A 27,731-nucleotide genomic window follows, 5' to 3' on the forward strand; every position below is an offset into this window, starting at 1 on the left:
CCCGGAAGAGTCATGGCATATTCGAAATTACATTGGAGAAATTAGTGTCTATTATATACATAACTAGGTACTGGTATTTTTACTTTTCGTTGCGAGTTTTGCCTGAAGTGAGATATTTTACAGACTCGGAAATAATTATGCATATTCCTATAGGATGAAAGTGAAATAACCCTGCAGATTTTCAGAGCGATTAGTTCATGTTGTATGTAACAAACAAGTGTAATACCGGTACCATATTGGTGGAAAGTCCATAGTTTTATCAGAAAAACTGTTTTTTTCCTCTTATTCCGTAACTATTGCGAGTTTGATCGTGATTTTTGTCCATATCGATAGAAAATCTAATAAAAAATCATTTTTTTGCTCTGGCGTATTTCAGTAGTGTGTTTTCATGTAAATTTAATTAAAAAATCACTGATTTCAAGCCACTGACTGATGCGACTAGCTTGCATCATTGTAGCCAGATATGGGGAGGGGGTTGTTCACTAAGGCACATAGATCTGATTTCGTTGACCTCTTACATCTGTATTACGAGAAGAAAGAGAGGCAGCAATGCTGCCACATTGCTGAAACTTCCAATTTTATTTTCTAATTAACAGTGCATTTAACCACAAAATGTAATATAGGTTTTCTGTTCATTTAAGTGCACCAAATCGTCCCTTTCAATATGCAGGATTATTTCACTTCCACTCTGTATAATAATAAAATTATTAATTTCTCCGAAACTTTTGGGTTTGGAAATACACTGATCATCTTATTTCATTCTCATTTCAAGTTATGGAAGAAACAAAATTAAAAAAGAATTGTTAGAGTCGATTTCGAGTTCATTGCCATTTTGTTTTTTTGACTTTAATCCATTATTACAGAATTAGACATCTTATTATATAGGCCTACACATTCATTATGCGTGAATTGAACACTTTTAAATGCCGAATGGCATGAATAAATATTATAAATGATTACAATGTAGTTTTTGTTAAGCCATTTCATTTTAATTTTCGTAAAATTAATTACATATGCAGTAGTAGGGCTATAAGTAGCTTAAACCGTACCGGTATATCTGGGATTATAAATAATGCCTTTTATGAGCAATCCAGAAAACGAAAATTCATCATAATGATTTATTTCGAATAATAGTTCAAGGAAAGAACTACGAACAGTAATATCATTCAAACCATGGCAAAAGAAATGAATTGTCATGAAATATGTAAAATGGATAATGATGACGTATGTGTCAACTTCATGACATTAATTCTTTTTATAAAGTTAACAGTATTTATGAAAACATTGCCTTTTATCTCGTGTAGACACATCGCCAAAATGGAGGAAATAGGGCGTGAGATTGTGCACAAATAGTTAATTGAGTAACTTGTAGGGCCTACCACTTTTAGTCTTTTCTAGTGACTAGTGTTCTATGACAACTTTCTGCTTTTTATACAGAAATATTGTGAATAGCTGGAACAACTAGTCACTTGAGAAAGAAATTAGGAAGTAGTAGGCCTACAAAGAAGTGGTAGGTTACCCCAGTTTACTTTAACGTGTATATATATTTATGAACAATAAAACTGATGATTTTCAGTAAAAGAGAACCAATAAGAAAATGGCAGTAACCATTTGAATTAATCTGTCCTTCACTAAGAGAATTGGACGATGTTAAAGCCCTAGTAAAAAAAAATAGTCATTTGGTATGGTAATGCAGGCATGTGATTCATGACAGTCAAAAATTTTACAAGAAAAATATACTCTCGACTATTTTCTTTACAAATTTAAATCCAGATTCAGTCTGGTTCTTTTCTGTCATGTTTCGAAATCAGAATGTGACTAATCTAATATAAAACAACTGAAATGTCATAGTTGTTGAGAAGAGAACAGTCACATGTCTTCCACTCTTTACTCTGGTTCAACTAAGAAAATAATCTGTCCTAACCAACAGGGAATAAGTTACTGTATACAGTATTCACTGTTAAAATGGTTACATCTTTAGAGTTCAAGTTTTGAGGGCCTAATTTATTCAACAAAACCTATTTGTTATTAGAATCAAGTGGTCCCAAAGTACCATGATTTCTGAATTTACTTATTTCACATTATTGTTGCACCTTTACTGCTGAGTCTCGATACTTTATCTAATCTTTATAGCGACACATTCATTATTTACATAGTTTGGTAGCAAGGACCCATGTGAAATACTGGTACCGTTAATAATCTTAACACATTTGCCTTAGGTGAGTTCCCTTACTCCAAAGGAACATATTTGACAAGTTCTAGAAAACAATCCAGAACAGTATCACCATTCTTGTGATGAGACTGTAAAATGGCCCACTGCTAGAGACAACATAGGCAAAATGTATGATCTCACCATGTTCAGTATTTAACTAAATTGCAGTAGCAGTGGCAGTAAGCCTAATAGTGATGTTAAAAATATCGCATTAAATTAAATTGTTAAGCATTGTTAAATATGAGTAATTAACAACTTTGAACTTAATACCAGTATGTTAACTAATGGAAACTCTTAACTTAATAAGGTATTTTACCTTTGCGACTAGTTTCGGCATCATTATTATTATATTTTTTTATATAAAATTGTAAAATGGCTCGTTACTGTATAGAATTATAGGTAATCATTTCCCAGCCTGTGGTTCACGAACCACTTCGTGAAATTTTGCAAGGGGTTCGTCAAAATTTTTCCCTAATGGAGGATTTTGACGTTATTTTTTCATTATTTTGGTATTGTTACAACTTATATCTGGAATATCGAACTGTAGCAACTGTGACTCCATGTGGAATAAACATACTGTTTTCAGTTCCTTGAAGTGAGGAGTGCGTTTAGATACTCAGTGACAGGGAGTAGTTTTCTCAGTCTGTTATAACTAAGAACATGTGGTGGACACGGAGATTATTGTCAGGGAGGAACAGACAGACAGGAGCAAAGAGACATGTTGCGATGCTATGGCTTTATGTGATTGAATAGTGACAGGACGTAGAATCCGCATTCTGTCATAAAGAGCAGACTTATTTCTAAACTCACCTATTTAATTTCGGGTTTAATGTTTTAAATGTAAAATAAAAGTATATTATTTGAACTTGTCTAGTTTCAATATTTTAAGCGTTGTTGTGTTATTTTTGGAGGGGAATCCTAAGTTAGGCTAATTACCGAAACTACAGCAACTTTAAATTAATTTTAGGTTATTAAATATTATTTATCTTAATAAGGGGTGTGCTCAATTCAGATATTTGTGAAAGGGGTTCGTGTGTCAAAAAAGTTTGGGAACCACTGCTATAGATGATACAAATAGCCCACAGGAAATCACAATATCTTGTCAAAACTGTATATTATAACGTGATTTATAGACAAATCAAAATTTATGTACAGTACTGATATTTAAACAAAGTAAGCTTTTTACTAACACGTGTTATTGGCACGAAAGAATACGCAATTTTCATACAAACAATAACCTTTGCTTTATCTTGTATAAAAATGTTCAGGAGAAGTAATTCAAATCCTCTTATTTCTTTCCTGGTTTTATGTAATAAATAAAATTTATTATGATTATTATTATTATTATGATTATTATTATTATTATTATTATTATTATTATTATTATTATTATTATTATTGTTCTTGTTCTTGTATTGACTCCACATTAAAATTACACAATTTGGTAATTATTTAAATGATTATTGTATAGAATATCTGTAAGATTGCTTGCAAAATACCGGTATATTATTAATTATTATGAAGAACTTGATAACGTGCAGTGATTTAAATGTGTGGTATATGATATGCTTCTGATTTTGAAGCGTGCTGTATTGTGGGCATTGTGATTGTGTACTTTGATCTATCATTTTAATTTCAGGGCACACATGAATATGTTTTTTGTTTTAGGGAAAGAGCAGCAATGGCTATTACGGGTACAATTTTAAAAGATGGCAATCCATTTGGCTTGAACACAGTTATGTTCGCACCAGCACTTCGAAGACAAGCAACACCTGAACAACAGAAAAAGTGGCTAAAAAGAGCACTCGATTTTAAAATATTAGGAACATATGCGCAAGTAAGTAGGCACAGTGAAACGTTTATTTTAGAATTAACTTAACACTTATGTTTATATACTTCTTTTTTATATCTAGTTTAAAAAGGAAATATTGTAATCAGTAGCGAAGCGTGACAAAAATTTTGGGTAAGCTGGGCTGAAGGCATGGTGATCTAGGCCGTGCTTTACGTCACTAAAAGGTAAACAAAATGCGGAAACACTCCTTTTTGTAATTAACTAAATTCTAAATTGATCTTGTCCCTTCTTTGAAAATATTTGGAAAAGCTCAGCTTACCCTGCCTACCCTGATGCTCCGCCACTGATTGTAATACTGCAAAAGCTAAAAATTTTGAAATTTATCACGTAAGTACGTATTCAGCATCCTTATGCCGAGAAAGTGTTTTCAACATGTCTGTCAATCTGTGTACAACAATCTCTCCTAAAATTGGCCTAATTTTGTTTATATTCGCTGTCTGTGTGTCAGTAAAACTTAGGTAGCAAGAAATAATGCATATGACTGTAGTAATTTTTACTCACAAGTGATTGATATTCATTAAAAAAAAAAAAAGTGATTTGTTGAAATCGTCTATGATAATATCCCCCCCCCCTCTTTCTCTCTCTGCTGCCAAGAAGTTAAAAGGAGAATAGCAATGACAAAGGAAGCTTTCAGTAGAAAAAAGAGCATCTTTTGCGGCTCTGGAAAAAATAACTAAGGAAGAGACAAGTAAAGTGCTTTTCTCTGGAATGAACTATTTTCCATTTCAGAAACTTGACTCCTGGGTTTAACTTGACCATAAAAAAATTTAAACCGAAGAGCATTGTTGCTTTGAGGCATGATATTTGTTTCTTGCGATTGGCTATGTAACTAAATTGTTGTATTTGTATATCTAAAATTTCCGATTTCATTTGCCCAAATTCTATTGCAGGCGAAGCCTATATTTTTCCCTTTCCTACAGGTGACATCAAGTAGCAAAATTTTAATTTCATAAATTTAGAAATTAATGCAGAAACACTACCTGTAAAATCCATTCTTAAGTTAGTGTAATTCAGCAAGTTTTATTGCACCTATGCATGTGATTTTAAGGATTTACAGTAATAGCTTAGACATAAACCTACTCTCTCCAGAATCCTTAACAGCTCGTCAGTTATTAAGAGAGCCTGATGACACTCCCTAACCAAGCCAGAGTTTAACACATATCTAACATCTGTAAGCAATAAGGTAATAATACTAATATCATCACAAATTCCCAATGACAAGGGTTTGGTTTCACATACATACAGTCTACTCCAAATATCGGTAATGGTAAAAGAAAACATTGTCTAGAATTATGACTGGAGTCTTCATAAATAAAACATATTTTATGCGCTGGAAATATTAACATTTAAATGCAATGGATTAAAACGCCAGATTTCTGGTGAATTCTTAGTGGGACAAGACATTGCTGGATGATATGCTATTGCCATGAACAATTTCCTGAATTTGTCCCAACAAATCCGGTCTTTTATTTTATAAAGCATTTATAAAAGTGGAATAATTATATATTAAAGGTATAATAATAATTACATTTTTCTTAAGTAGTAGGCCTACTACTCAATTATTAATTTTTTAACCTCAAACTACGGAAGAGGAAATGGTCCTATCCTGCCACCCTTCTGCCCAAATGACATTGACATCTGTCTTTTGAGCTCATCGTCCAGTTTTGTAATTTCATTTTTGGTAATGTTGGTTTTCGTATTTCCCTGAAATTTGGAAAGCTGCCTTTTGTATGACAGATTTCAATTTTTCTCGTTTTTTTTTTTTTTTTTAACATCATTGCTTAAGGGAAATTTTGCGTTTTGGAAATTATTCTTCTCTGGTAGGCCTATAACCATTTTATATTGCTACTATTTATTAATCGAACTTTGTAACATAATTTCTCTTCGTTAAACTCTTTTATTTTTCTAATTGAGTACCATCTGGGTGAAAATCCGAGTCTCCCTTTGATCAGAAAATGGTCAGAATAAATATCTTAACTCGTACAAGTAAGATATTTTTCTCTTTTTTCATTTGATACAAAATAATTTATTATAGATTATGATTGTCTTGCCGACCATGTATAATATAATCTGTGTATTTATATATTTTTAATGGTGTTCATAATTCTCACACTACTATAGGAGCTGTTACAAATAGCTGTGCCTGTAAAAAAAAACTTTTGAATTGTATTACAATCAAGTAGTAACTTACCTAATTAATTTGCAAATATAACGGAAATAAAAATAGACATAAAGTTTTCATACACTTTCAGACCGAACTTGGACATGGAACATACATTCGCGGTTTGGAGACAACAGCACATTATCATCCTGAAACACAGGAATTTGTTATTAACAGCCCAACTCTGTCATCGTATAAGTGGTGGCCTGGCGGAAGTGAGTATATCAAATCAAATTCCTATGAGTCAGCTGTAGCTGAGTCAGGTGACAACAATACTTATAGGACCTTGGCTCGATCTCCACAAAATCTTCTCGACAAAATAATACTCGTTTACCAGCTGTCTGGCTGTGACGTAGAAAGTAATTTTCACCTGAATTCCTGGAACTGTCGGTCATTAGTGAGGGTTTGGCATGAGTTTACAGTTTATTACGAAAATATGCGTCTGATATAGTCAGCAGTCAGTGTGCTATAGTGAAACTACGTTTTGGTAAAAGCACAGCTCTTTCATAGTCACACCTGAAGACCGCCATCACACCTCAAGCAGGGCAGGGAAGGAGCACAGGTGGACGAACAGTAGCTGTGAGACAGTAATGCTGTTTCTCCTGTATTCAATCCACCGTTGCCCCATTACTGCCATATAATCACCTTATAATACTGAATAGATGGACAAAATACTATGTAGAAGAGTTACATGAGACAGGGAATCATCCAGGTTACTTAGCTATAGAAGACAAAGGAGCCATATCAGAAGACGAAAAAGGATTTTCAATTTCAAGGGAAGAAGTTGACCTAGCACTTAGGGCAGTGGTTCACAAACTGGGGGTCGCGACCTTCCAGTGAGTCGTGTAAAGAGCTGAGGGAGGTTGCGAGATGATTTACAAAATAAAAAAGTGCCGTATTTACAGCTCGATTCAACGTTATTGGCCGTTGTCCTTAGTTATTTGGCTAGTGAGCAAGCTGTGTGTTTTGTCATAAGAAAGAAATTTTTAGTAACGGCACGTGTGGAAGAATATTGTGTTTAAGACAGAGTGTATTGCGACATAAGAAGGAAGTGTTAGATGTTATGACTGTGCAGCCTGACCTGTGTGATCCAGCCCACCAGTTGTACTAGTTATGAGTAATTCTCTCTTAGTCTTGCAGGGGGGAGGAGGAGGAGGAGGAGAGTTGTATATTCTTTGAACTATGTTATCTAGATTATACTTTTGCCTCAGCATTTCTGTGAACTTATAAAACCATTAATTTTCTGCTTTCAGTGGGACATACAGCAAATCATGCCCTCGTAGCAGCACAGCTGTACACCCAAGGAGTTCATCGTGGTGTGCATCTCTTTATAGTTCAGCTCAGAGATGAGGAAACTCACGAACCAATGCCAGGTATGAAATTGCAAGAAGTAAAGTTTTTTTTTTTTTTTTTTTTTTGCATGCAATCCAAAGCATGAAAAATGTCTTGTGTGTGTCAGGTTAATTTGCTTTTATAAAATCCCTAAAAACTAATAACTAATTTAGATTTTTTTTTATGAAAACACGAGTTTTCAGCATATATGATTCCGCCTATCCTTTTATCCTTCTCAGTATCAACTAACAAATTTCAAATTTCTGTGAGTCAGTTCACATAGGAATTGTGCATGTGAAAAGCAACAAGGTACAGGTAGATCATTTAGAGCCTTTATACAAAAGTAGCATGAGCATAACATGACGATTTATTAGAAATTATTATGAAAATGTCCTTCATGCTTGAACACACTAACCCTTCATTTGTGTGCAAAGACAAGTTTATATAGACGAAGAGTATTTTAATATCTTGATAGTGAACTTAGGTACTAGATTTACTAACAAGTACCGGTACTACTATTTGTAGATTTGTACTATCTTTTTCTTTAATTGTAGGTATCAAAATTGGTGAAATTGGAACGAAACTTGGTATGCACACTATTAACAATGGCTTCCTTGCATTTCAAAATGTTCACATTCCTCGTGATCAAATGTTGATGAAAAATGCCAAGGTTTTGGAGGTAAGTTGCATATTGTTGAAGTTATGTATATGCGCGTGAGTATGAGTGTGTACGTATATGTGTATATGTGTGTGTGTGAACATGCGTATTCTGATGAGTTCCAATGGAATTTATGGCAGGCAAAGAAAACTGGGACAGTTTTATCGTGGTACCAGAACATGTGGTAGCCTACTACCAGTTCCTTATATGTAACTACTTACTTACTTACTTACAAATGGCTTTTAAGGAACCCGAAAGTTCATTGCCGTCCTCACATAAGCCTGCCATCGGTCCCTATCCTGTGCAAGATTAATCCAGTCTCTATCATCATACCCCACCTCCCTCAAATCCATTTTAATATTATCCTCCCATCTACGTCTCGGCCTCCCTAAAGGTCTTTTTCCCTCCGGTCTCCCAACTAACACTCTATATGCATTTCTGGATTCGCCCATACGTGCTACATGCCCTGCCCATCTCAAACGTCTGGATTTTAAGTTCCTAATTATGTCAGGTGAAGAATACAATGTATATGTAACTACTACTAATACAATAATAATACTTACTTACTTACTTTTAAGGAACCTGGAGGTTCATTGCCGCCCTCACATAAGCCCGCCATTGGTCCCTATCTTGAGCAAGATTAATCCAGTCTCTATCATCATATCCCACCTCCCTCAAATCCACTTTAATATTATCTTCCCAGCTACGCCTCGGCCTCCCCAAGGGTCTTTTTCCCTCCAGCCTCCCAACTAACACTCTGTATGCATTTCTTGATTCGCCCATACGTGCTACATGCCCTGTCCATCTCAAACGTCTAGATTTAATATTCCTAATTATGTCAGGTAAAGAATACAATGCGTGCAGTTCTGTGTTGTGCAACTTTCTCCATTCTCCTGTAACTTCATCCCTCTTAGCCCCAAATATTTTCCTAAGCACCTTATTCTCAAACACCCTTAACCTATGTTCCTCTCTCAAAGTGAGAGTCCAAGTTTCACAACCATACAGAACAACCGGTAATATAACTGTTTTATAAATTCTAACTTTCAGATTTTTTGACAGCAGACGGGATGATAAAAGCTTATCAACCGAATAATAACAGGCATTTCCCATATTTATTCTGTGTTTAATTTCCTCCCGAGTATCATTTATATTTGTTACTGTTGCTCCCAATTATTTGAATTTTTCCACCTCTTCAAAAGATAAATTTCCAATTTTTATATTTCCAAACCCTCTCTGTTATCCTGGACTTCCCTAATGGCATACTCTAGAGCAGCGGTTCCCAAACTTTTTCAGCCACGGAGCCCTTTTTGAAGCAAAAGTTTCTCCTGGAGCCCCAAGAAATGTTTACTTTTCAGTTTATCTGTCTACGTTCTATGAAGCATACAGTATTTCACACGATACATAAACGGAAGTATATACAGGGTGATTCAGACCACCCGTAACAGTCATTTATTTCGGAAACTAGTGCATGAAAATTTTCGAGACAAAAATATTTACACTAGACCATATATGAACTTTCACTTGAGCTTGATTTCATCAATCAGCTCTAACAGGAAGTAGGGTCAGTGGCGTATCACTTTAAAATTTCAAATGAGAATCGGGGTCAAATAGGGTACCATTTGATAGAGCTCTTCAAAACAAACAACTTTCATAGGAAACGTTTTTATTAATTCCTACTCTTTCAATGAGAAAACGTACGAAAAGGCAATGGGTAATTCGGACCAACCGTGTCATTTATTTTGGAAATTAGTGCACGAAAATTTTCGAGACAAAAATATTTATAACTCAACCACATGTGAACTTTCACTAGAACTTGATTTCATCAATCAGCTCTAGCAGGAAGTAGGGTCAGTGGCGTATCACTTTAAAATTTCAAGTGAGAGTCGGGTCAAATAGGATACCATTTGATAGAGCCTTTCAAAACAAACGTTTTCATTAATTGCTACTCTGCCAGTCACTTGACCACGCCGAAGTATTAGGAGTCACTGACAGTGTTAGAAGAAGAGTACGGGTGTGTGCTGCTCACAACGGCACATAGTTTGAAAATTTATAAAAAATTAATGGAATTGCCCAGCCTTTCAGTAACATGTCAACATTAATTGTCTTGTTTACATTTTCGTCTTGTAACATTTCTCAATAGTGATGACATTGTTTTTGTAAGTTTTCTCATTGAAAGAGTAGGAATTGATAAAAACGTTTCCTATGAAAGTTGTTTGCTTTGAAGAGCTCTATCAAATGGTACCTTATTTGATCCAACTCCCATTTGAAATTTTAAAGTGATACGCCTCTAACCCTACTTCCTGTTAAGACTGATTGATGAAATCAAGCTCAAGTGAAAGTTTACATGCGGTTTAGTTATAAATATGTTTGTCTCGAAAATTTTCATGCACTAGTTTCCTAAATAAATGACTTACGGTGGTCCAAATCACCCATTCTTTTAGTATGTTTTCTCATTGAAAGAGTAGGAATTAATAAAAACGTTTCCTATGAAAGTTGTTTGTTTTGAAGAGCTCTATCAAATGGTACCATATTTGACCCTGTCTACCATTTGAAATTTTAAAGTGATACGCCACTGACCCTACTTCCTGTTAGAGTTGATTGATGAAATCAAGCTCAAGTGAAAGTTCACATGTGGTTTAGTAATAAATATTTTTATCTCGAAAATTTTCATGCACTAGTTTCCGAAATAAATTACTGTTACGGGTGGTCTGAATCATCCTGTATATATATATACAAAATGATATTAACAAGTACCGTAGTTACGATATTTAAAAAATGTTTCAATGTTACATGTACACCCGAAGTTAATGTGAAGAATGTGCCTGTTTCTTCCGACAGAGTTTGTCAATGTCCGGTGTCATAGAAGTCAGTTGAAGACGTATATCGTCTTCTGTGTCCAAACAAGTTCGATATTTTGTTTTTGTAGCCGTGTACCTCGAAAAGGTCGTTTCACTGAGGTACACAGTACCAAAGGGCAGTGAGAGAAATTTAGCTTTTGAAATTAATATCAAAAGATTTTCCCCTAACTTAGCCCAAAATTTGGGAAATGGTTTGCTTTTTTTATGCCTGACAGTGGCTGTTCGAAACCATGTCTATAAGGACCTCATATCTGAAGCAGTGAGGGCTGCTAGTTTTGACATCACTGGAAATGGATCTACAATCCACTCATATTTCTTTAGAATCGATTCCTGAGTGTCCCTTGGAAAGTATGAATTTATATTTTGAAGCAAATTGTCAAGGTGTTCTTTCATCATTGATATGAATGAGACATTCATTGTTATGTTATTTTCTTTTATAAAGTTTGAAGTCAATGATCCTTATTGTCGACGCTTTCTATGTAGAACGCTGTCTTTTTCTTCAGTGCGACAATTTCGTCATCAGCATCGAATATAGTCTACCGTTTACCTTGTATGTATGTGCTGAATTCATTTTTGAAAAATGTCTACCAAGTAACATAATTTGTACAACCATTCCTGATCATTCAAATAAACTGCAAGCAAACTGTTCTGGTATTTCAAAAGTGAAGAAACTTCCGTTCGAAGTTCATGTAATCGGGACAACGCTTTACCGCACGACAACCATCGTACTTCTGTGTGTAATATTACCAACAATGACTTGTGTATACTACCCATATCTTCACACAGGATTTTAAGTATTCTACACAGCGAAGGTCGTGTCTTAACAAAGTTGACAATTTTGAAGGCGTTGTCTAGTCCCTGTTTTAATAATGCTGGCATTTTTTCGTTGCGTGGGCGTGTTGGTGTAGTACACAGTGACTACTTGTGCAGTTTTTAGAACTTTCTTGATCATTGTAACGCGCCAGCAACAGGACCTACCATGGCCTTTGCGCCATTTGTGCACACGTCATTGCAATTGTCCCACGGTATCGAGTTGTCAATGAAGAAGAAAAAAAATTCAGTACCGCTTGTAGATAATGGCAGTGGCTGCAGAACAAAATATTTCATGAAAGAACCTGAAAATTCATACCGCACAAACATCATTAACATAGCTAATCCGGCAAAGACTGTGGATTTATGAAGTTGTAACGAAAATTTCGTTTAACTGATACGGGAAATCATGACTTTTTTTATGTCTTTTCATAGATTCTGGATTCGATTATGCAGTGTTATTTGATAAGGACACAATGGAAATCAAGTTTGCAGTTTTCTTGTCCACCATGCACTTCACTACCTTCACTAATAGTGGTTTCATAAGAGTTTCAGCAAGGGTGAGGTTTACCACCAAGAGTCTGGTCATGACGACGTTTTCAGTGCTTTCTCGTTGTTTGTTTTTACACGAGGTAAAATTTTGTCTGAACTGCATGGAGTTCGTCACTTTTTCTTTCGAACTAGTCTGCAGTTTTATTTGTCAATTTTTGAATTGAAATGCTGTCTAAGCTTGGCAGGAAACATAGAACTATTGGGATAAAACTTTGTTACATATCGCACACTGTGGACGTTCATCAGCAAACTCACTGAATCCCGTGACCAAATATAAATCACAATGAAATACATTAAAGGTGATATGTTACAGTTGTATAAGTAGTGTTCATACAACTGTAACATGTCACCTTTAATGTATTTCATAAAATCAATGATCACTGTATTATTGACCTAACATGTGTGTTTTATCATTAAATATAAATCACAATATTTTCGTTTGTTATTTTCAATACCTCTACACTAGGCATCGTAGACTCTGAGACAGAATCATGTTCAATATATTCCGAACTCAATTCCCAGGAATTCGCACTATCTTCTTTGATAGTAAGGTTATAGCTGTTGTTATCTCCCTTTGACTGAGCACTGGTTGATGGCTAATGACTCTTAGGTCTTAGGGAGCCCGTCTTAAGCCACAGTTCCGGTTCAACGAAAGTTTAGCTGACACATCTGCTATTAAATTAACATGCAGGTATACAGTATATATATATTTTTTGAGGTAATGTAACAGTCAATAGATTGTAGATTCCACGTACCACGAATAACAAACGCTGCCTGCCCAGTATATAGAAAATAAAATAAATTTCGAGAATCATCGAGTACTTGACAAGCAAGAAAGATCGAGATATTTCCAGTGACGAGTAGATCTAATATTAATACTTCCATGTAGCAAGAAGAATGCAAATTACTTTCTCAGAAAGTATTTTTCGCTTGATGGAAGTAGTTTCCGTTTTCCCCGCTAGAGACTAGATGGAATTACCAATTTTTGTCATCTTCATAACTTCCGCGGACGGAGCCCCTGAGAATCATTCGCGGAGCCCTTAGGGCTCCGCGGAGCACACTTTGGGAACCGCTGCTCTAGAGCAAAGTTAAAAAGTAATGGTGATAGTGCATCTCCTTGCTTTAGCCCACAGTGAATTGGAAACGCATCTGACAGAAACTGACCTATATGGACTCTGCTGTACATTTCACTGAGACACATTTTAATTAAGTCCTGCGCCATGGTGTCGCGGTCTAAGGCATCCCGCCTAGGACTCGCGTTACGGAATGGTTCGATTCCTCATGGGGGAAGAAATTTTCTCATGAAATTTCGGCCTGTGTATGGGACCGGTGCCCACCCAGCATCGTGATGCACTTGAGGAGCTACGATAGGTAGCGAAATCCGGTTGCGAATACCAGTTATAACGGCTGGGGGGATCATCGTGCTAACCACACAATACCTCCATTCTGGTTGGATGATCGTCCACCTCTGCTTCGGTATGTGGGCATGAAGCCAGCAGCCGGCTGGTCGGTCTAGGCGCTTCACGGGCTGTAGCGCCACGGATTAGTATGATTATTATTACATTTTTATTAATCGAACTAATTTCTTGGGAATACCGAATTCAATAAGAATATCAAATAAAACTTTTCTCTTAACCGAGTCATATGCCTTTTTGAAATCTATGAATAACTGATGCACTGTACGCTTATGCTCCCATTTTTCCCCCAATATCTGTCGAATACAAAATATCTGATGAATAGTTGATCTATTACGCCTAAAACCACACTGATGATCCTCAATAATTTCATGTACATATGGAGTTAATCTTCTCAAAAGAATATTGGACAAAATTTTGTACGACATCAACAAAAGTGATATTCATCGAAAGTCAATACAGTTAGTCTTGTCCCCCTTCTTAAAGACATGTACGATTATGGACTCCTTCCATTGTTCTGGTACAATTTCCTTTTCCCAAATAGCAAGTACATCGCCTGGAAGTCAATTGAATGTTTAGTAAATAACACAACCTGTTCCCTGGGCAACACTACTGCCTGTTAATAAAACCATCTGCATTTATATCTCATTTATAGCTTTTGAAAATATGTTTAACTACAACATTAAAACATGTTACCATTGTAAGCACTAATTTTGTTCTATTTGTTTTAATAATGGCAATACTGAAGTGCTGAGCCGTTTATACCCGAACCCACACTCGCTGAAGTCGCAATTGTGATAGAAAATCTGAAGATTACAAGTTCCCAGGTATCAATCAAATTCCAGCAGAATTAATACAAGAGGATGAAAGTAATTTATCCAGTGAAATTTATAAGCTTGTACTTGTTATTTAGGAAAAGGAAATTGTACCAGAACAATGGAAGGAGTCCATAATTGTACTTATTTCTAAGAAGGGGAACAAGACCAACTGTAGTAATTTTCGAGGAATATCACTTTTGTTAACGTCATACAAAATTTTGTCCAATATTCTTTTGAAAAGATTAACTTCGTATGTAGAGGAAATTGTTGGGGATCATCAGTGTGGTTTTAGATGTAAAAGATCGACTATAGATGAGATTTTTTGTATTCGATAGATATTAGAGAAAAAATGAGAGTATAAGGGTACAGTACATCAGTTATTCATAGACTTCAAAAAGCCATATGACTGTTAAGAGGGAAGTTTTATATAATATTCTTATAGAATTTGGTATTCCAAAGAAACTATTTCGAGTAATTAAAATGTGTCTCAGTGAAACGTAGAGCAGAGTTTGTATAGACCAGTTTGTCGGATGCTTTTCCAATTCACTGTGGGCTAAAGCAAGGAGATGCACTATCACCTTTACTTTTTAACTTTGTTCTAGAATATGCCATTAGAAAAGTTCAGGATAACAGGCAGGGTTTGGAATTGAATAGGTTACATCAGGTTCTTGTCTATGCGGATGATGTGAATATGTTAGGAGAAAATCCACAAAAGATTAGGGAAAACACGGACATTTTAATGGAAGCAAGTAAAGCAATAGGTTTGAAAGTAAATCCCGAAAAGACAAAGTATATGATTATGTCTTGTGACCAGAATATTGTACGAAATGAATATATAAAAAATTGGAAATTCATGCTTTGAAGAAGTGGAAAAATTCAAATATCTTGGAACAACAGTAACAGATATACTCGTAAATGACACTCGGGAGGAAATTAAATGTAGAATAAATATGGAAAATGCCTCTTATTATTCGGTTGAGAAGCTTTTGTTATCTAGTGTGCTGTCAAAAAATCTTACTGTTATAATTTATAAAACAGTTATAATACCGGTTGTTCTGTATGGTTGTGAAACTTGGACTCTCACTTTGAGAGAGGAACAGAGATTAAGGGTGTTTAAGAATAAGGTTCTTAGGAAAATATTTGGGGCTCAGAGGGATGAAGTTACAGGAGAATGGAGAAAGTTACATAACACAGAACTGCACGCATTGTATTCGTCACCTGAAATAATTAGGAACATTAAATCCAGACGTTTGAGATGGCCAGGACACGTAGCATGTATGGGCGAATCCAGATATTCATATAGATTGTTAGTTGGGAGGCCAGAGGGAACAAGATCTTTGGAGAGACCGAGATATAGATGGGAGGATAATATTAAAATGGATTTGAGGGAGGTGGGATATGATGGTAGAGACTGGATTAATCTTGCTCAGGATTGGGACTGATGGCGGGCTTATGTGAGGGCAGCAATGAACCTCCGGGTTCCTTAAAAGCCATAAGTAAGTAAATATTGAAGTGATACTGTTTACCATTCTTCAGTTCATATTGAAGTTTAGCTTTCTGTATGTTTTATTTACCTATATTCTTCACAGAGAGCGTTGAGAATGTTTGAAAACCAATTTTTCATTAATAATAAAACAATGATTAAATTGCATAAGTTAGGTCAGATGCAACAGTATTCATGAGTAGGATAGTTATATACAATAGAAGTAATTTAATATAGTTATATGTTCATATAACTGTATTAAATTACTTAGATTACAATAATACAACATTAGAAATAACTAAAATTAGAGCTATATGTTACAATAATATTTAACATATTATATTGATATTTCATATTCTTTGTCAGTCATATGTCCAATACTTGCAGCCGTTGAGGTTCTTGAAGCCCCCTTTTAGACCAGTCATGATAGTGCAAACATTAATTAGGACATATCAAATTAAACCGTAAAATTTTGCGTGGGGTGTAGAGAAAGATAGTTGATCTTTTTATTTCGCTACATATTCAAATTATATTTTACTTCGATATGTTTTGAATATTAACTCCAGAAATAAATTGTATTTTCGTCCAAAAACACCTGTGACACCTACGAAAGTTTCACAACTCTCTCAATGTAGGATCATTCACGTCTTACAAAAATGTGTTATGACAAGGAAAGAGAATTATATTACACTGAGACAGTCTTCAATCAGGGCAGCGATTATGTGGCTTGGTCTGGGACATTTGTCAACAAAAAAGTAGAAATAATATTGTCATTAACATTATCACATTTTACGACATGGATTAAGTCAAGATTGTTCCAGTTTCAAAGTGGTTTAATGATTGTCTGTTTGTGCGTCCTATGTTTCTCCTTTCAACTGGTTTGTAATAAAGCAGTTTACTGTATATGGTATTCCAGGTATTCTATTCATTCTACGTGTTCTCTCCATTTATTATTGTAGTCTTCTGTTTATTGAGTATTTAATTGTAATTTTCTCCGTGTAGCATGGCTATACTTATATAAATAATACCTTATACAATTATTAATTTCTGCGAAATATAAGGGTCTGGGAACTTATTATCATTATTATCATCATAATCATCATTATTATTATTATTATTATTATTATTATTATTGTTATTATTATTATTATTATTAGTATTATTATTATTATTATTATTATTATTATTATTATTATTATTATTATTATTATTATTATTATTATAAAGATGATATGGAAACGATTAGGGAAAACGGGGAAATTCTACTTGAAGCAAGTAAAGCGATAGGGTTAGAAGTAAATCCCGAAAACACTAAGTATATGATTATGTCTCGTGACCAGAATATTGTAGGCTACGAAATGGAACTATAAAAATTGGAGATTTATCCTTCGAAGAGGTGGAAAAATTCAAATATCTTGGAGCAACAGTAACAAATATAAATGACACTTGGGAGGAAATTAAACGCAGAATAAATATGGGAAATGCCTGTTATTATTCGGTTGATAAGCTTTTATCATCCCGTCTGCTGTCAAAAAATCTGAAAGTTAGAATTTATAAAACAGTTATATTACCGGTTGTTCTGTATGGCTGTGAAACTTGGACTCTTACTTTGAGAGAGGAACAGAGATTAAGGGTGTTTGAGAATAAGGTTCTTAGGAAAATATTTGGGGATAAGAGGGATGAAGTTACAGGAGAATGGAGAAAGTTACACAATGCAGAGCTGCACGCATTGCATTCTTCACATGACATAATTAGGAACATTAAATCCAGACGTTTGAGGTGGGCAGGACATGTAGCACGTACAAGCGAATCCAGAAATGCATATGGAGTGTTAGTTGGAAGGCCGGAGGGAAAAAGATCTTTGGGGAGACCGAAACGTAGCTGGGAAGATAATATTAAAGTGGATTTGAGGGAGGTGGGATATGATGGTAGAGACTGGATTAATCTTGCTCAGGATAGGGACCAATGGCGGGCTTATGTGAGGGCGGCAATGAACCTCCGGGTTCCTTAAAAGGCAGTAAGTAAAGATGATATGGTGAACACATGAAACTGACTATAAATTTTGTTTACTTATATTTTATGTGCTTCTGAATGCTTAACTAATGTCATAATACCGGCATGTTTAATATATGCTAATCTTTGTCTTATTTTTAACAAATTGTGAGTATGTTTCATTCTGTTGTACAGGATGGTTCCTATGTCAAATCTCCTAGTGATAAATTGGTGTATGGAGCCATGATGTATGTACGAGTAGTAATGCTACAGATGTGTGCCTATCAATTGGGGCTAGCTGCCACAATAGCAATACGCTACAGTGCTGTTCGAAGACAGTCCGAAATGAAGCCTGGGTAATTAATATTATATAAATATAATTTAGAATAATGTGAAATTGTGAGGCTCACAAATTTATATATTTAAATTTTTAGTGGCAATTCACATTTCCTTCTTTGTCTGTTTTAGTTGTCTGTCTGTCTTTCTGTTTGTTTGTCTGTTTTTATACAGGGTGGACCATTTAAGTTGATACTGTACAATATCTCCAAAACTAAGCGTTGTAGAAATAAATGTCTTGCATAAAAGTTGCTTGATATTATGGGGGGAAAGTAAATGCCATTTGTCGTGTTTTATTTGGAGGACGTTGTGATGGTTATTTTAGGGTCAATTTAATTTTTTTAAATAGGAACCTACATTTTTTATGTTGTTTTCTCATTCCTCATGAAAAACTAAACAACTTTTGTATGAAGCACTTTGCGATTGTCCTCACACCAACGTAAATAACAACAAAAATTATGAATGGCTGTGTACGAAGAGCGCAATGAATGGTTGGACCCATTCGAAGCAGTCCAGCATCACAGTAGGCGTGGAGGCAATGAGACATTGTGTCTGTTGTTTTGTTTACTTTCCACGGTAGGACGGTTTCCTTGTATCTGTCGTTAGTGTACTTGCAGTCGCCTTCGAGTCCAGGTGGATCCACTGGTGGTACATACCTACAATTAGCGATTACTGAGTAATAACCATCAGTTCCATGTAAGTCGTTTAAAGGCCCATTCACAATGAAAATTAAACATAACCGTAACATAAACACACAAGTTTGCGCCCAGGCTACCAAATGGGATCATTCACAATGATTCACATAAGCATTGACATAAACATTACCATAAGACGTTAACATGAAAGTTTGCAAACTCCAAACTTTCATGCTTATGCTCACGTGATTTGCAAACAGAACACAATCGTAGAGCGCTGAAATATACGACAGAATATGAGGAAATGGCGTTGTTGTTATGTTTCCATGGTTACCAAGTACTTCTATCAGGAAACCTTTCCGCGTACACAAGAATAACTTGTTCCCCATCTCTCCTAGATTCCCCGTGAATGAGAACCATTTCCACTTTTTCTTGTTGAGAAAATAGGTCCATTTCAACCCATAGACAACTGAGTACGCTTCAAATGTTAAATGACTTGCATGGAACTGATGGTTGTTACTCGGTAATCGCTAATTGTAGGTACGTACCAACAGTGGATCCACCTGGACTCGAAGTCGGCTGCAAATACACTAACTACAGATACAAGGAAACCGTCCTACCGTGGAAAGTAAACAAAACAACAGACACAATGTCTCATTGCCTCCTCGCCTACTGTGATGCTGGACTGCTTCGAATGGGTCCAACCATTCATTGCGCTCTTCGTACACAGCCATTCATAATTTTTGTTGTTATTTACGTTGGTGTAAGAACAATCGCAAAGTGCTTCATACAAAAGTTCTTTAGTTTTTCATGAGGAATGAGAAAACAACATAAAAAATGTAGGTTCCTATTTAAAAAAATTAAATTGACCCTAAAATAACCATCACAACGTCCTCCAAATAAAACACGACAAATGGTATTTACTTTCCCCCATAATATGAAGCAACTTTTATTCACGACATTTATTTCTACAACACTTAGTTTTGGAGATATTGTACAGTATCAACTTAAATGGTCCACTCTGTATATGGCTGTTGCTGCGTGCATCTATATTGAGATCAGATCAGCATAATCTAGAACACTGTCATATCAATAATGTAAACTTTGGACCCGCAGTGGTTCCTTGCAATCAGAAAGCCCACAGCAAAAAATGTTTTTCAGGTATTTTTTATAGAATTTGTAGCTTCTAAAAGTATAAATTATCTTTCCACATAACATAATGTCAATGGGACGTATTTGAAACAGGATACATTGAATAATTTGACATCTCCAATAAGATCTACAACTTTTTTAGTGATTACAACCGACAAAGCATTAATACAACAAACTTAATCTCAAACTCTTTCTGATGCATATTTTATTTTAATATTTGGCTTATTTACAACAGCAAGCCGGTCATGAAGACTTTCATCTTTTACTTCTGGTTTTGTAATACAAGAAGACGAAAAGAAAAATGTTATCTACTGTAGGCCTACATAATGTCTTTTTCCTCACTACTATTATTTAATAGATCTTTCACAGCATTAGCACAGGCTGCACTATCTTCTATTACCTCATATAATATAATGGAAATCTCTTCTTTCTAAATATTCAATGTAGTAAAGTACGGTACTGCTTCAGTCCATGTGTTCGAGGGTTATTATTGATTATAGTAGAAGCGTGAAGGAAGTCTTTTGTGAAATAGTGCTGTCCTGAATGTAATTTTGCAGAAGGATTTCTTTCGTACGGTATTCGAAATAAGGGTTTAAGAAATTCATTTCTAATGATTTAAGCTATTCTGTGTAAAGAATGGCCTAGGCTTGTGATCAGAATAAGATTGTTTGACAAATGTCTTAGAAGAGAGAAGTTGCGACCATGTACAAAGCAGTATTAGTACAACGAAGCTGGACTTCGAAATCATCTACACCATCATGCTATAATAACTTACATATTTGTAAACCTTTTCCATACAAGAAGTAAGGAGAAGAAGGTTCATAACAGCTCATTTTACAAATATCTAATAAAGTTCACTGCCTAGGCACCTGCCCATATTGTCCGTGTTTTTCATCATCAGATATCTTGATTCCAGAATCACCAATGTTTTCTCTAATTAAGGTATCAGCTGATTATAGGAAGACTCGAGGTGGTTCAACCTCAGTGTTGATTTCAGTGGCATTGGCTGGTGATTATTTCTGCAGGAATACCATGAAAATTGGGTTCTGCACAGCATTTCATGGGATCCTGCCACCTATGTAGGCTCTGCATATGTCCACAGTAAAACTGCTCTGTTTATAGGAAGAGTATGTTTGCTGTATTAACAAAGTCTGAAAATTAATACTCTAGGCACTTTTTGTCTCATGACCAGCACCTTCTATAAGCTAATATAGTACTGATATGTGAAACTCTTTATGATACGAAACCTGAAAATTTAAGTCCAATGAAGATATTTACCAAACTACAATATACAGTTTTGTCAATAACGAACAAGTTTTGTGAATTTGGTTCAATGTAAGTCCACCATTTGATTTTGCAACTAGATTTGGACTGTTCCTTCCCCCCATTTTTCAGTTGAAATGTACTATATTGATGTCCATAAATAGACTAGATGAAAATTTAATAGAGTCAAGTCTGAGCTATAGTGTAATGAGGAGTAAGGTAACCAGACGTCCTCTTTTGTCCGGACATGTCCTCCTTTTTAGACCTTTGTCTGGGGTCCGGAAGAATTAAAAAAAAAAAATAAAAAATGCCCTCCTTTTCGTAACTTGTATGCCTGATAGCTTGAAATTATCTGATTTGATAAGTAATATTTTTTTCAAGTAATTTGCCTGTAGGTGGCAGCACCATCGACGGAATATACTATTTGCTAACGATCATAACTGAAGGGTACACGGGAAAAACGAATAATGTCACATTTCCATTAGAGGTGGGATAGTGATCTATTTCAGTATATTACTGCAAAATTTGTTTATGTTTCTACTTGAAATGAAGGAAATGATGAGTGTATCAGTGGTTTTAATTCTCCTTTACCACCTTTGGTAAAAATAACACTAACGTTTGTAGTAATACAGTGAATTAGATAATGACATCAGCCTTAAGAGCATTGTGACATTGTTCGTTTTTCCCGTGTACCCTTCAACTCTCTTTGCCCCTCCTTCTTATAGTCGTTGCTCAGAGCCCTGATCATATATACAACAGATTGCTCAGCCTTATAGGCTTTGCCGGCAACAACTTTTATCAATTTCACTATGCTGCCATCTAGCTACTGCATAGGAAATCACGTTATAACTCTCATTTGAATTGCATGGAGCAACTGTACTTCCATCCCTGATCACATATAGATTGATCACTCTTATGGGCTTAGAAGGCAACCACTTTTATCAATTTCACTATGCTGCCATCTAGCGACAGTAGAATGAGTCAGGTTATAACTCCCATTTGAATTGCATGGAGCAACCATACTTTCATCTAGCGGTCGTTAGTAATCGACAGGAGCGATCCTGTTGGTTATTCCCTTCTACAAGTTACCGTTTTTAACATTGGGATGGCCAATCTGTTATATATTATGTAATATGGGCTCAGAGATAGTTATTAAATCGAGAGATCGAGGTGCGAATGTAAATCTAAATAGATATTTTCTATCCTCTTTAATAAAATTATAGTTCCCGTAACTTTCATATGTAGCCAACTGTAAAATCATTATTATTAAGTTTTTCCGTAATTATTTTGTAATAAAATAGGTATTAACATACTTTTGAGTATGATATAAGCCTAAATCTGTACTGTAAATACTTTGTAATAAAATAAATATTGACGTACCATAATTTAAAGTATAATATTGGCCTAAGCCTTAATCTAAGTACATATTTTTTGTCCTCTTTTTTTCGAACAATGTCCCTCCTTTTTGAAGCTCCGTGTCCTCTTTTTTATCGACGTGAATCTGGTCATCCTAATGAGGAGATTCATTATCGCACACATGAGGCATTTGACATAACTAATATTATCTTGTTATGTTATTCCTGTGAATTTTTAATATTTTTTTTTACTTAGGATTAGGAATATGGTTATAATGACAATTTTCATGTGTTAAAATGAAAAACTAAGTTGCAAATTACCTAGTTGACTAGTTTCAGCTTCATATCAGCCATCTTCAGAACTAGTGAGGTCCTTGCTATTGATAACTTTTGTGGCGACACATAATGATTTCCAAACTTATTTAGGGCAACAAATCATTTGATTTGGGTTGTATTTGAAGACCTTCAGACTAATGTGCCGTATGAAGCAATGACCTCACTAGTTCTGAAGATGGTTGATATAAGGCCAAAACTAGTCAACTAGGTAATTTACAACTTAGTTTTTTCATTTTAATACATTAAAATTGTCATTATAACCATATTCCTAAGCGACACAAAGTGTTAAAAGTATGTAATCAAGATGTATATATATTTTAATGCTTTGAACTAACAATGCACTAGTATTGTTATGAGTGATCATATTTTCTAGGTTAAAAGAAATCAGTGAGCATGGCAACATGTGCATTTCAAATAACTGTTCTTGTGAGTTTCTTAATTGCAATCTTTGTACTTTATTCTATTTTTAGATGGCAGATGAGTGCTTTATTTCATATTCGAAATAATGTACCCACGTTTTATTTGTCGCCACAGTATTGTGAAAAAAAGGCATCCATTTCAATCTCGTAATGTGTCAAATGTTTCTGAAAAATGTAAAGTTTTAATTTCTACTGTATATGTAAGGAAGCCAACTTCTTATGATAAACAAACATCCTAATGACGTTGGGCAATAATTTCTTTCTGACTGATCAGCCGACTATCTTTGATGAGTTCATCATCCTACAGTATTCCCATTAAAATTCATTAAGTGTTGCCACTCATACTGCATTCTTATATATTAGTCCGCAGATCTTCAAATACGACCCAGTTCAAATGATTTGCTATCCTAAATAAGTTTGGAAATCATTATGTCACCGCTAAAGTGATCAATAATGCAATGACTGACTGTTGAAGTATTTTATGAAATGCCTCATTATTAAAACATAGTGACTCTTATTCTTTGGTATATTTAAAACAGAATAATTTTTGTCACATTTCAGAGAACCAGAACCACAGATCCTCGACTACAGAACACAACAGTACAAGCTCTTTCCCAGCTTAGCAACCTCATTTGCTTTTAGATTCACTGCAAATTGGTTGTGGAATTTGTATAATGAAGTTAATGTAGAACTCGAGAAAGGAACTCTAGGAAGACTTCCAGAGGTAAAGTAGTTAGTAATTTAACTTAAGTTAACATAGTTTAATGTTAACTAATTTTCTTGCAAGTTGTTTATTAAAATTCTGTTGGTTCTTGTGAGTATTTTGCATTATGGGTTTTAAATATGAATAAAAAATTCATTACATTGAAATTGTGTGGGCCTATACTGAAGAAGACGAAATACATTAAAAACAGTGTAAATATGATGATAATCAGTGACGACATGCGTATTTCAAGTGAATAAGTCCATTGTATTGTATTGTATTTATTAACATTCCATGGTATTCATACATTGCTTTACAGCTAGAATATGGAACAAGTCAAGAAACTTAATACTGTTATAAAGTCTTAATTTATAGTCACAGTCTAGATGAAATATATGCAGACGAGATTTACATATAGTCTACTAGTACAACACATAGTTTTAGTATCAATTTCAGGAAGTGTTATTGAATGTCATGAATTCACCTACAGAATAGAAGGCGTGAGAAATTAGGTACTTCTTTAATTTGGCCCTAAATAATCTTATGTTTTGAGTTTCATTTTTTATATCGATAGGGAGGCTATTAAAATTTTTTACTGCCATATATAACGCACTCCTTTTTGATAGCATGATAGACTTGCCGATGGAGTATGAAAGTCATTTTTTTGACGTGTATTTATGCTATGAACTGTTGAATTAGTTACAAAGTTTTCACGATTACATACGAGGAAGATTATTAATGAAAAGATATACTGATTATATTGATATATTGATTATGTGTTATGGATTAGTAAATCATATGCATTAAAATACAGAGTGAACTTTCATAAATTTAAAACATATTAATTCATACATACTCAACAATGAACACAACAAATATGCAGACAACATAATATACTGGCACAGATACATAGACGACGTACTTATGCTATGCAAAGGAAACAAAAGACAAATACACAAACTACACCAATACATAAACAAATTACACCCAAAACTTCAATACACACTGGAACTTGAAAACAACAACTCCATAAATTTCCTAGACATCACCATAACAAAAATTGACAACAAACACACCTTCAAAATATACAGAAAACCAACCACCACCACCACCACACACATACACAACACATCTAACCACCCCATACAACACAAACATACTGCATTCAGGACAATGGTACACAGATTACTCAACATACCCATGAGCCAACAACACTACAATGAAGAAGTGAACACAATCAAATACATAGCACAAGAAAACGGTTACAATCCAAACATAATAGACAACATCATAAGAAAGACAAAACAGAAACTTAACAAACACAAAAACACGCAAAACACAACACAAACACAAGAAATACATCACACTAACATATGAAAACAAAAGCACACATAAGATCGCATCTTCATTCAGAAAGTAGAAATACAATATAGCATACAGAACAGAAAACACACTACAAAGACATCTCAGCACACAAAAAATACAAACAAATAATTACGACCACACAGGTGTATACAAACTCACATGTAATAGTTGCGACAAGTTCTACATTGGACAGACAGGCAGATCATTCCAAACACGCTACAAAGAACACATTAAAGCAATAACCAGAGGACACAATACATCTACATACGCCGATCACATAACCAATGCTAACCATACATACAATAACATAAATGCGGACATGGAAATCCTACACATACAACCCAAGAACCAAAAACTCAACACACTAGAACAATACGAAATATGCAAACACACTAAAACACACCCAGATCAAATTCTCAACACACAGATCAATTTCAGTACACACACTATTTGACTCCACTTTTCAACACTTTTCAACAATCAAACACGCCCACACAACAGGCAGAGAAGTTCGAGATGATGCCGAGATCTAGTAGGCTCTGAAGATGGTGTGATGAAGCACCGAAACAGCTGTAAGCCGCACAGACTTACATAATTAACACGAGTAAGTCCGCTAGTTAATCAATTACTTAAATTAATTCTGTTAGTGTTTTACGTAGGCATAATTTTATTTGCAACAGCAGATGTTGTTCCTTATGTGATGTAAGATGATAATTAGTTTGGCAAATGAAAATAGCTTTGGAATACCATATGGCCTATCCCTCTGTATAGCAGATGAGTCTTTATGTTACATGCATAGTAAACTACTTTGGTTATACATCTATACTTACTAGTTTTACCTTTGATGGTGCATTTCTGCTTACTACAAGATAATGATTGACAATACACACATTTGTTGAAATCCAGATTTCACCATAAGTTAGACATATTGTGGTAAGGTGTGCCTGCCTCAAAATTGTATAGTATGCTGTATATAAAACTGGCTCCATTACCTCAATGGTTCTGTTATTTCCACTGTACACATCTTTAAAAAATAAATGCCGGTACATAGTAAGTTCTAAATTTTAATTTGGCCATAAGAACCAGTATATAATTACGATATATAAAGGATAGTATGCAATTTTTTTAAGTAGTAAGTTAAAAATGGGAAAAGAGAAATTTATAATTATAGATCCCAGATACCTAATAAGGCATATAGCAATTTACATATTGGCGAAAACAACTATAATAGGTACAGTGGCGGTGCGTCAATAAGAGCACAAGAGCACATGAACACCTTGTTTCCATTAATGCACGACTATTTTTATTATTTAATACCGTATTGACGTAGTGGGAATGTAATAATATCAGAATAGAGTATTTTAAACTTCCTGCATCTTGCATAAACTTCTTATGTAAACTTGGCAACATCCGTTCACGTACAAGCCGTGCTCTTTCCAAGAAAGTTCCAGGAATTTCACGCATATGCGGAAGAAAATTGTCTTTCGCTGGCCGCTTATGACTCGTCAAGAGCACAAAGTGTTAAGTGAACAGTGAATCTATCCTACAGATGTCGGATGCATCGATGCTATCGTTCACGTGCTATATTTCGAGGAAGAAATTTAATAGTCTGTATTCTAGCCTGCATGTGTCAGCATGTCACTGTCAAAACGTTTACTTTATGTGGATGCGTGTACAGTGCTGCTATGAGAGTGTAGTTTGTGAATTACTATACTTCAGTGTCAGCATAGCATAGTTTGGCTTTCAAACACGTGTTGGCTGAATGTAGTGGTGGTATGAATTTAAGTATCTGTATGGTAGTGTATAATATTTAAGAATAATATTTACTGGGATGTATTTATAGTAATCAATCTATGCGAATGGGATTACAGTACAGTGGAACCTCGATTTATTGTTCCCGGATGTATCATTTTCCCGGATCCATCATTCAAATTCGTTGGTCCCTGAACATATTCTATTTAAACTACGACTATAAAGCCTGCATCTATCGTTCCTCGATTTATCGTTTTCCCGCATCTATTGGC

At 34.9% G+C, this 27,731-nt stretch overlaps 1 protein-coding gene across 1 annotated transcript in view; it reads left to right on the plus strand.

Moving 5' to 3' along the window:
- The window catches only part of LOC138715289 (acyl-coenzyme A oxidase 1-like), a 93,883-nt gene that overhangs the window by 42,991 nt on the left and 23,161 nt on the right, over positions 1 to 27,731 (plus strand). The window contains exons 3-8 of the mRNA XM_069848046.1: positions 3,881 to 4,049; positions 6,317 to 6,440; positions 7,479 to 7,598; positions 8,112 to 8,236; positions 18,339 to 18,499; positions 24,201 to 24,363. Coding sequence (XP_069704147.1) covers positions 3,881 to 4,049; positions 6,317 to 6,440; positions 7,479 to 7,598; positions 8,112 to 8,236; positions 18,339 to 18,499; positions 24,201 to 24,363 — 862 coding nt within the window. The remainder of the gene's footprint in view (positions 1 to 3,880; positions 4,050 to 6,316; positions 6,441 to 7,478; positions 7,599 to 8,111; positions 8,237 to 18,338; positions 18,500 to 24,200; positions 24,364 to 27,731) is intronic.

The sequence above is a fragment of the Periplaneta americana genome, chromosome 15 (assembly GCF_040183065.1).
Source record: "Periplaneta americana isolate PAMFEO1 chromosome 15, P.americana_PAMFEO1_priV1, whole genome shotgun sequence".
Taxonomy (NCBI): domain Eukaryota; kingdom Metazoa; phylum Arthropoda; class Insecta; order Blattodea; family Blattidae; genus Periplaneta; species Periplaneta americana.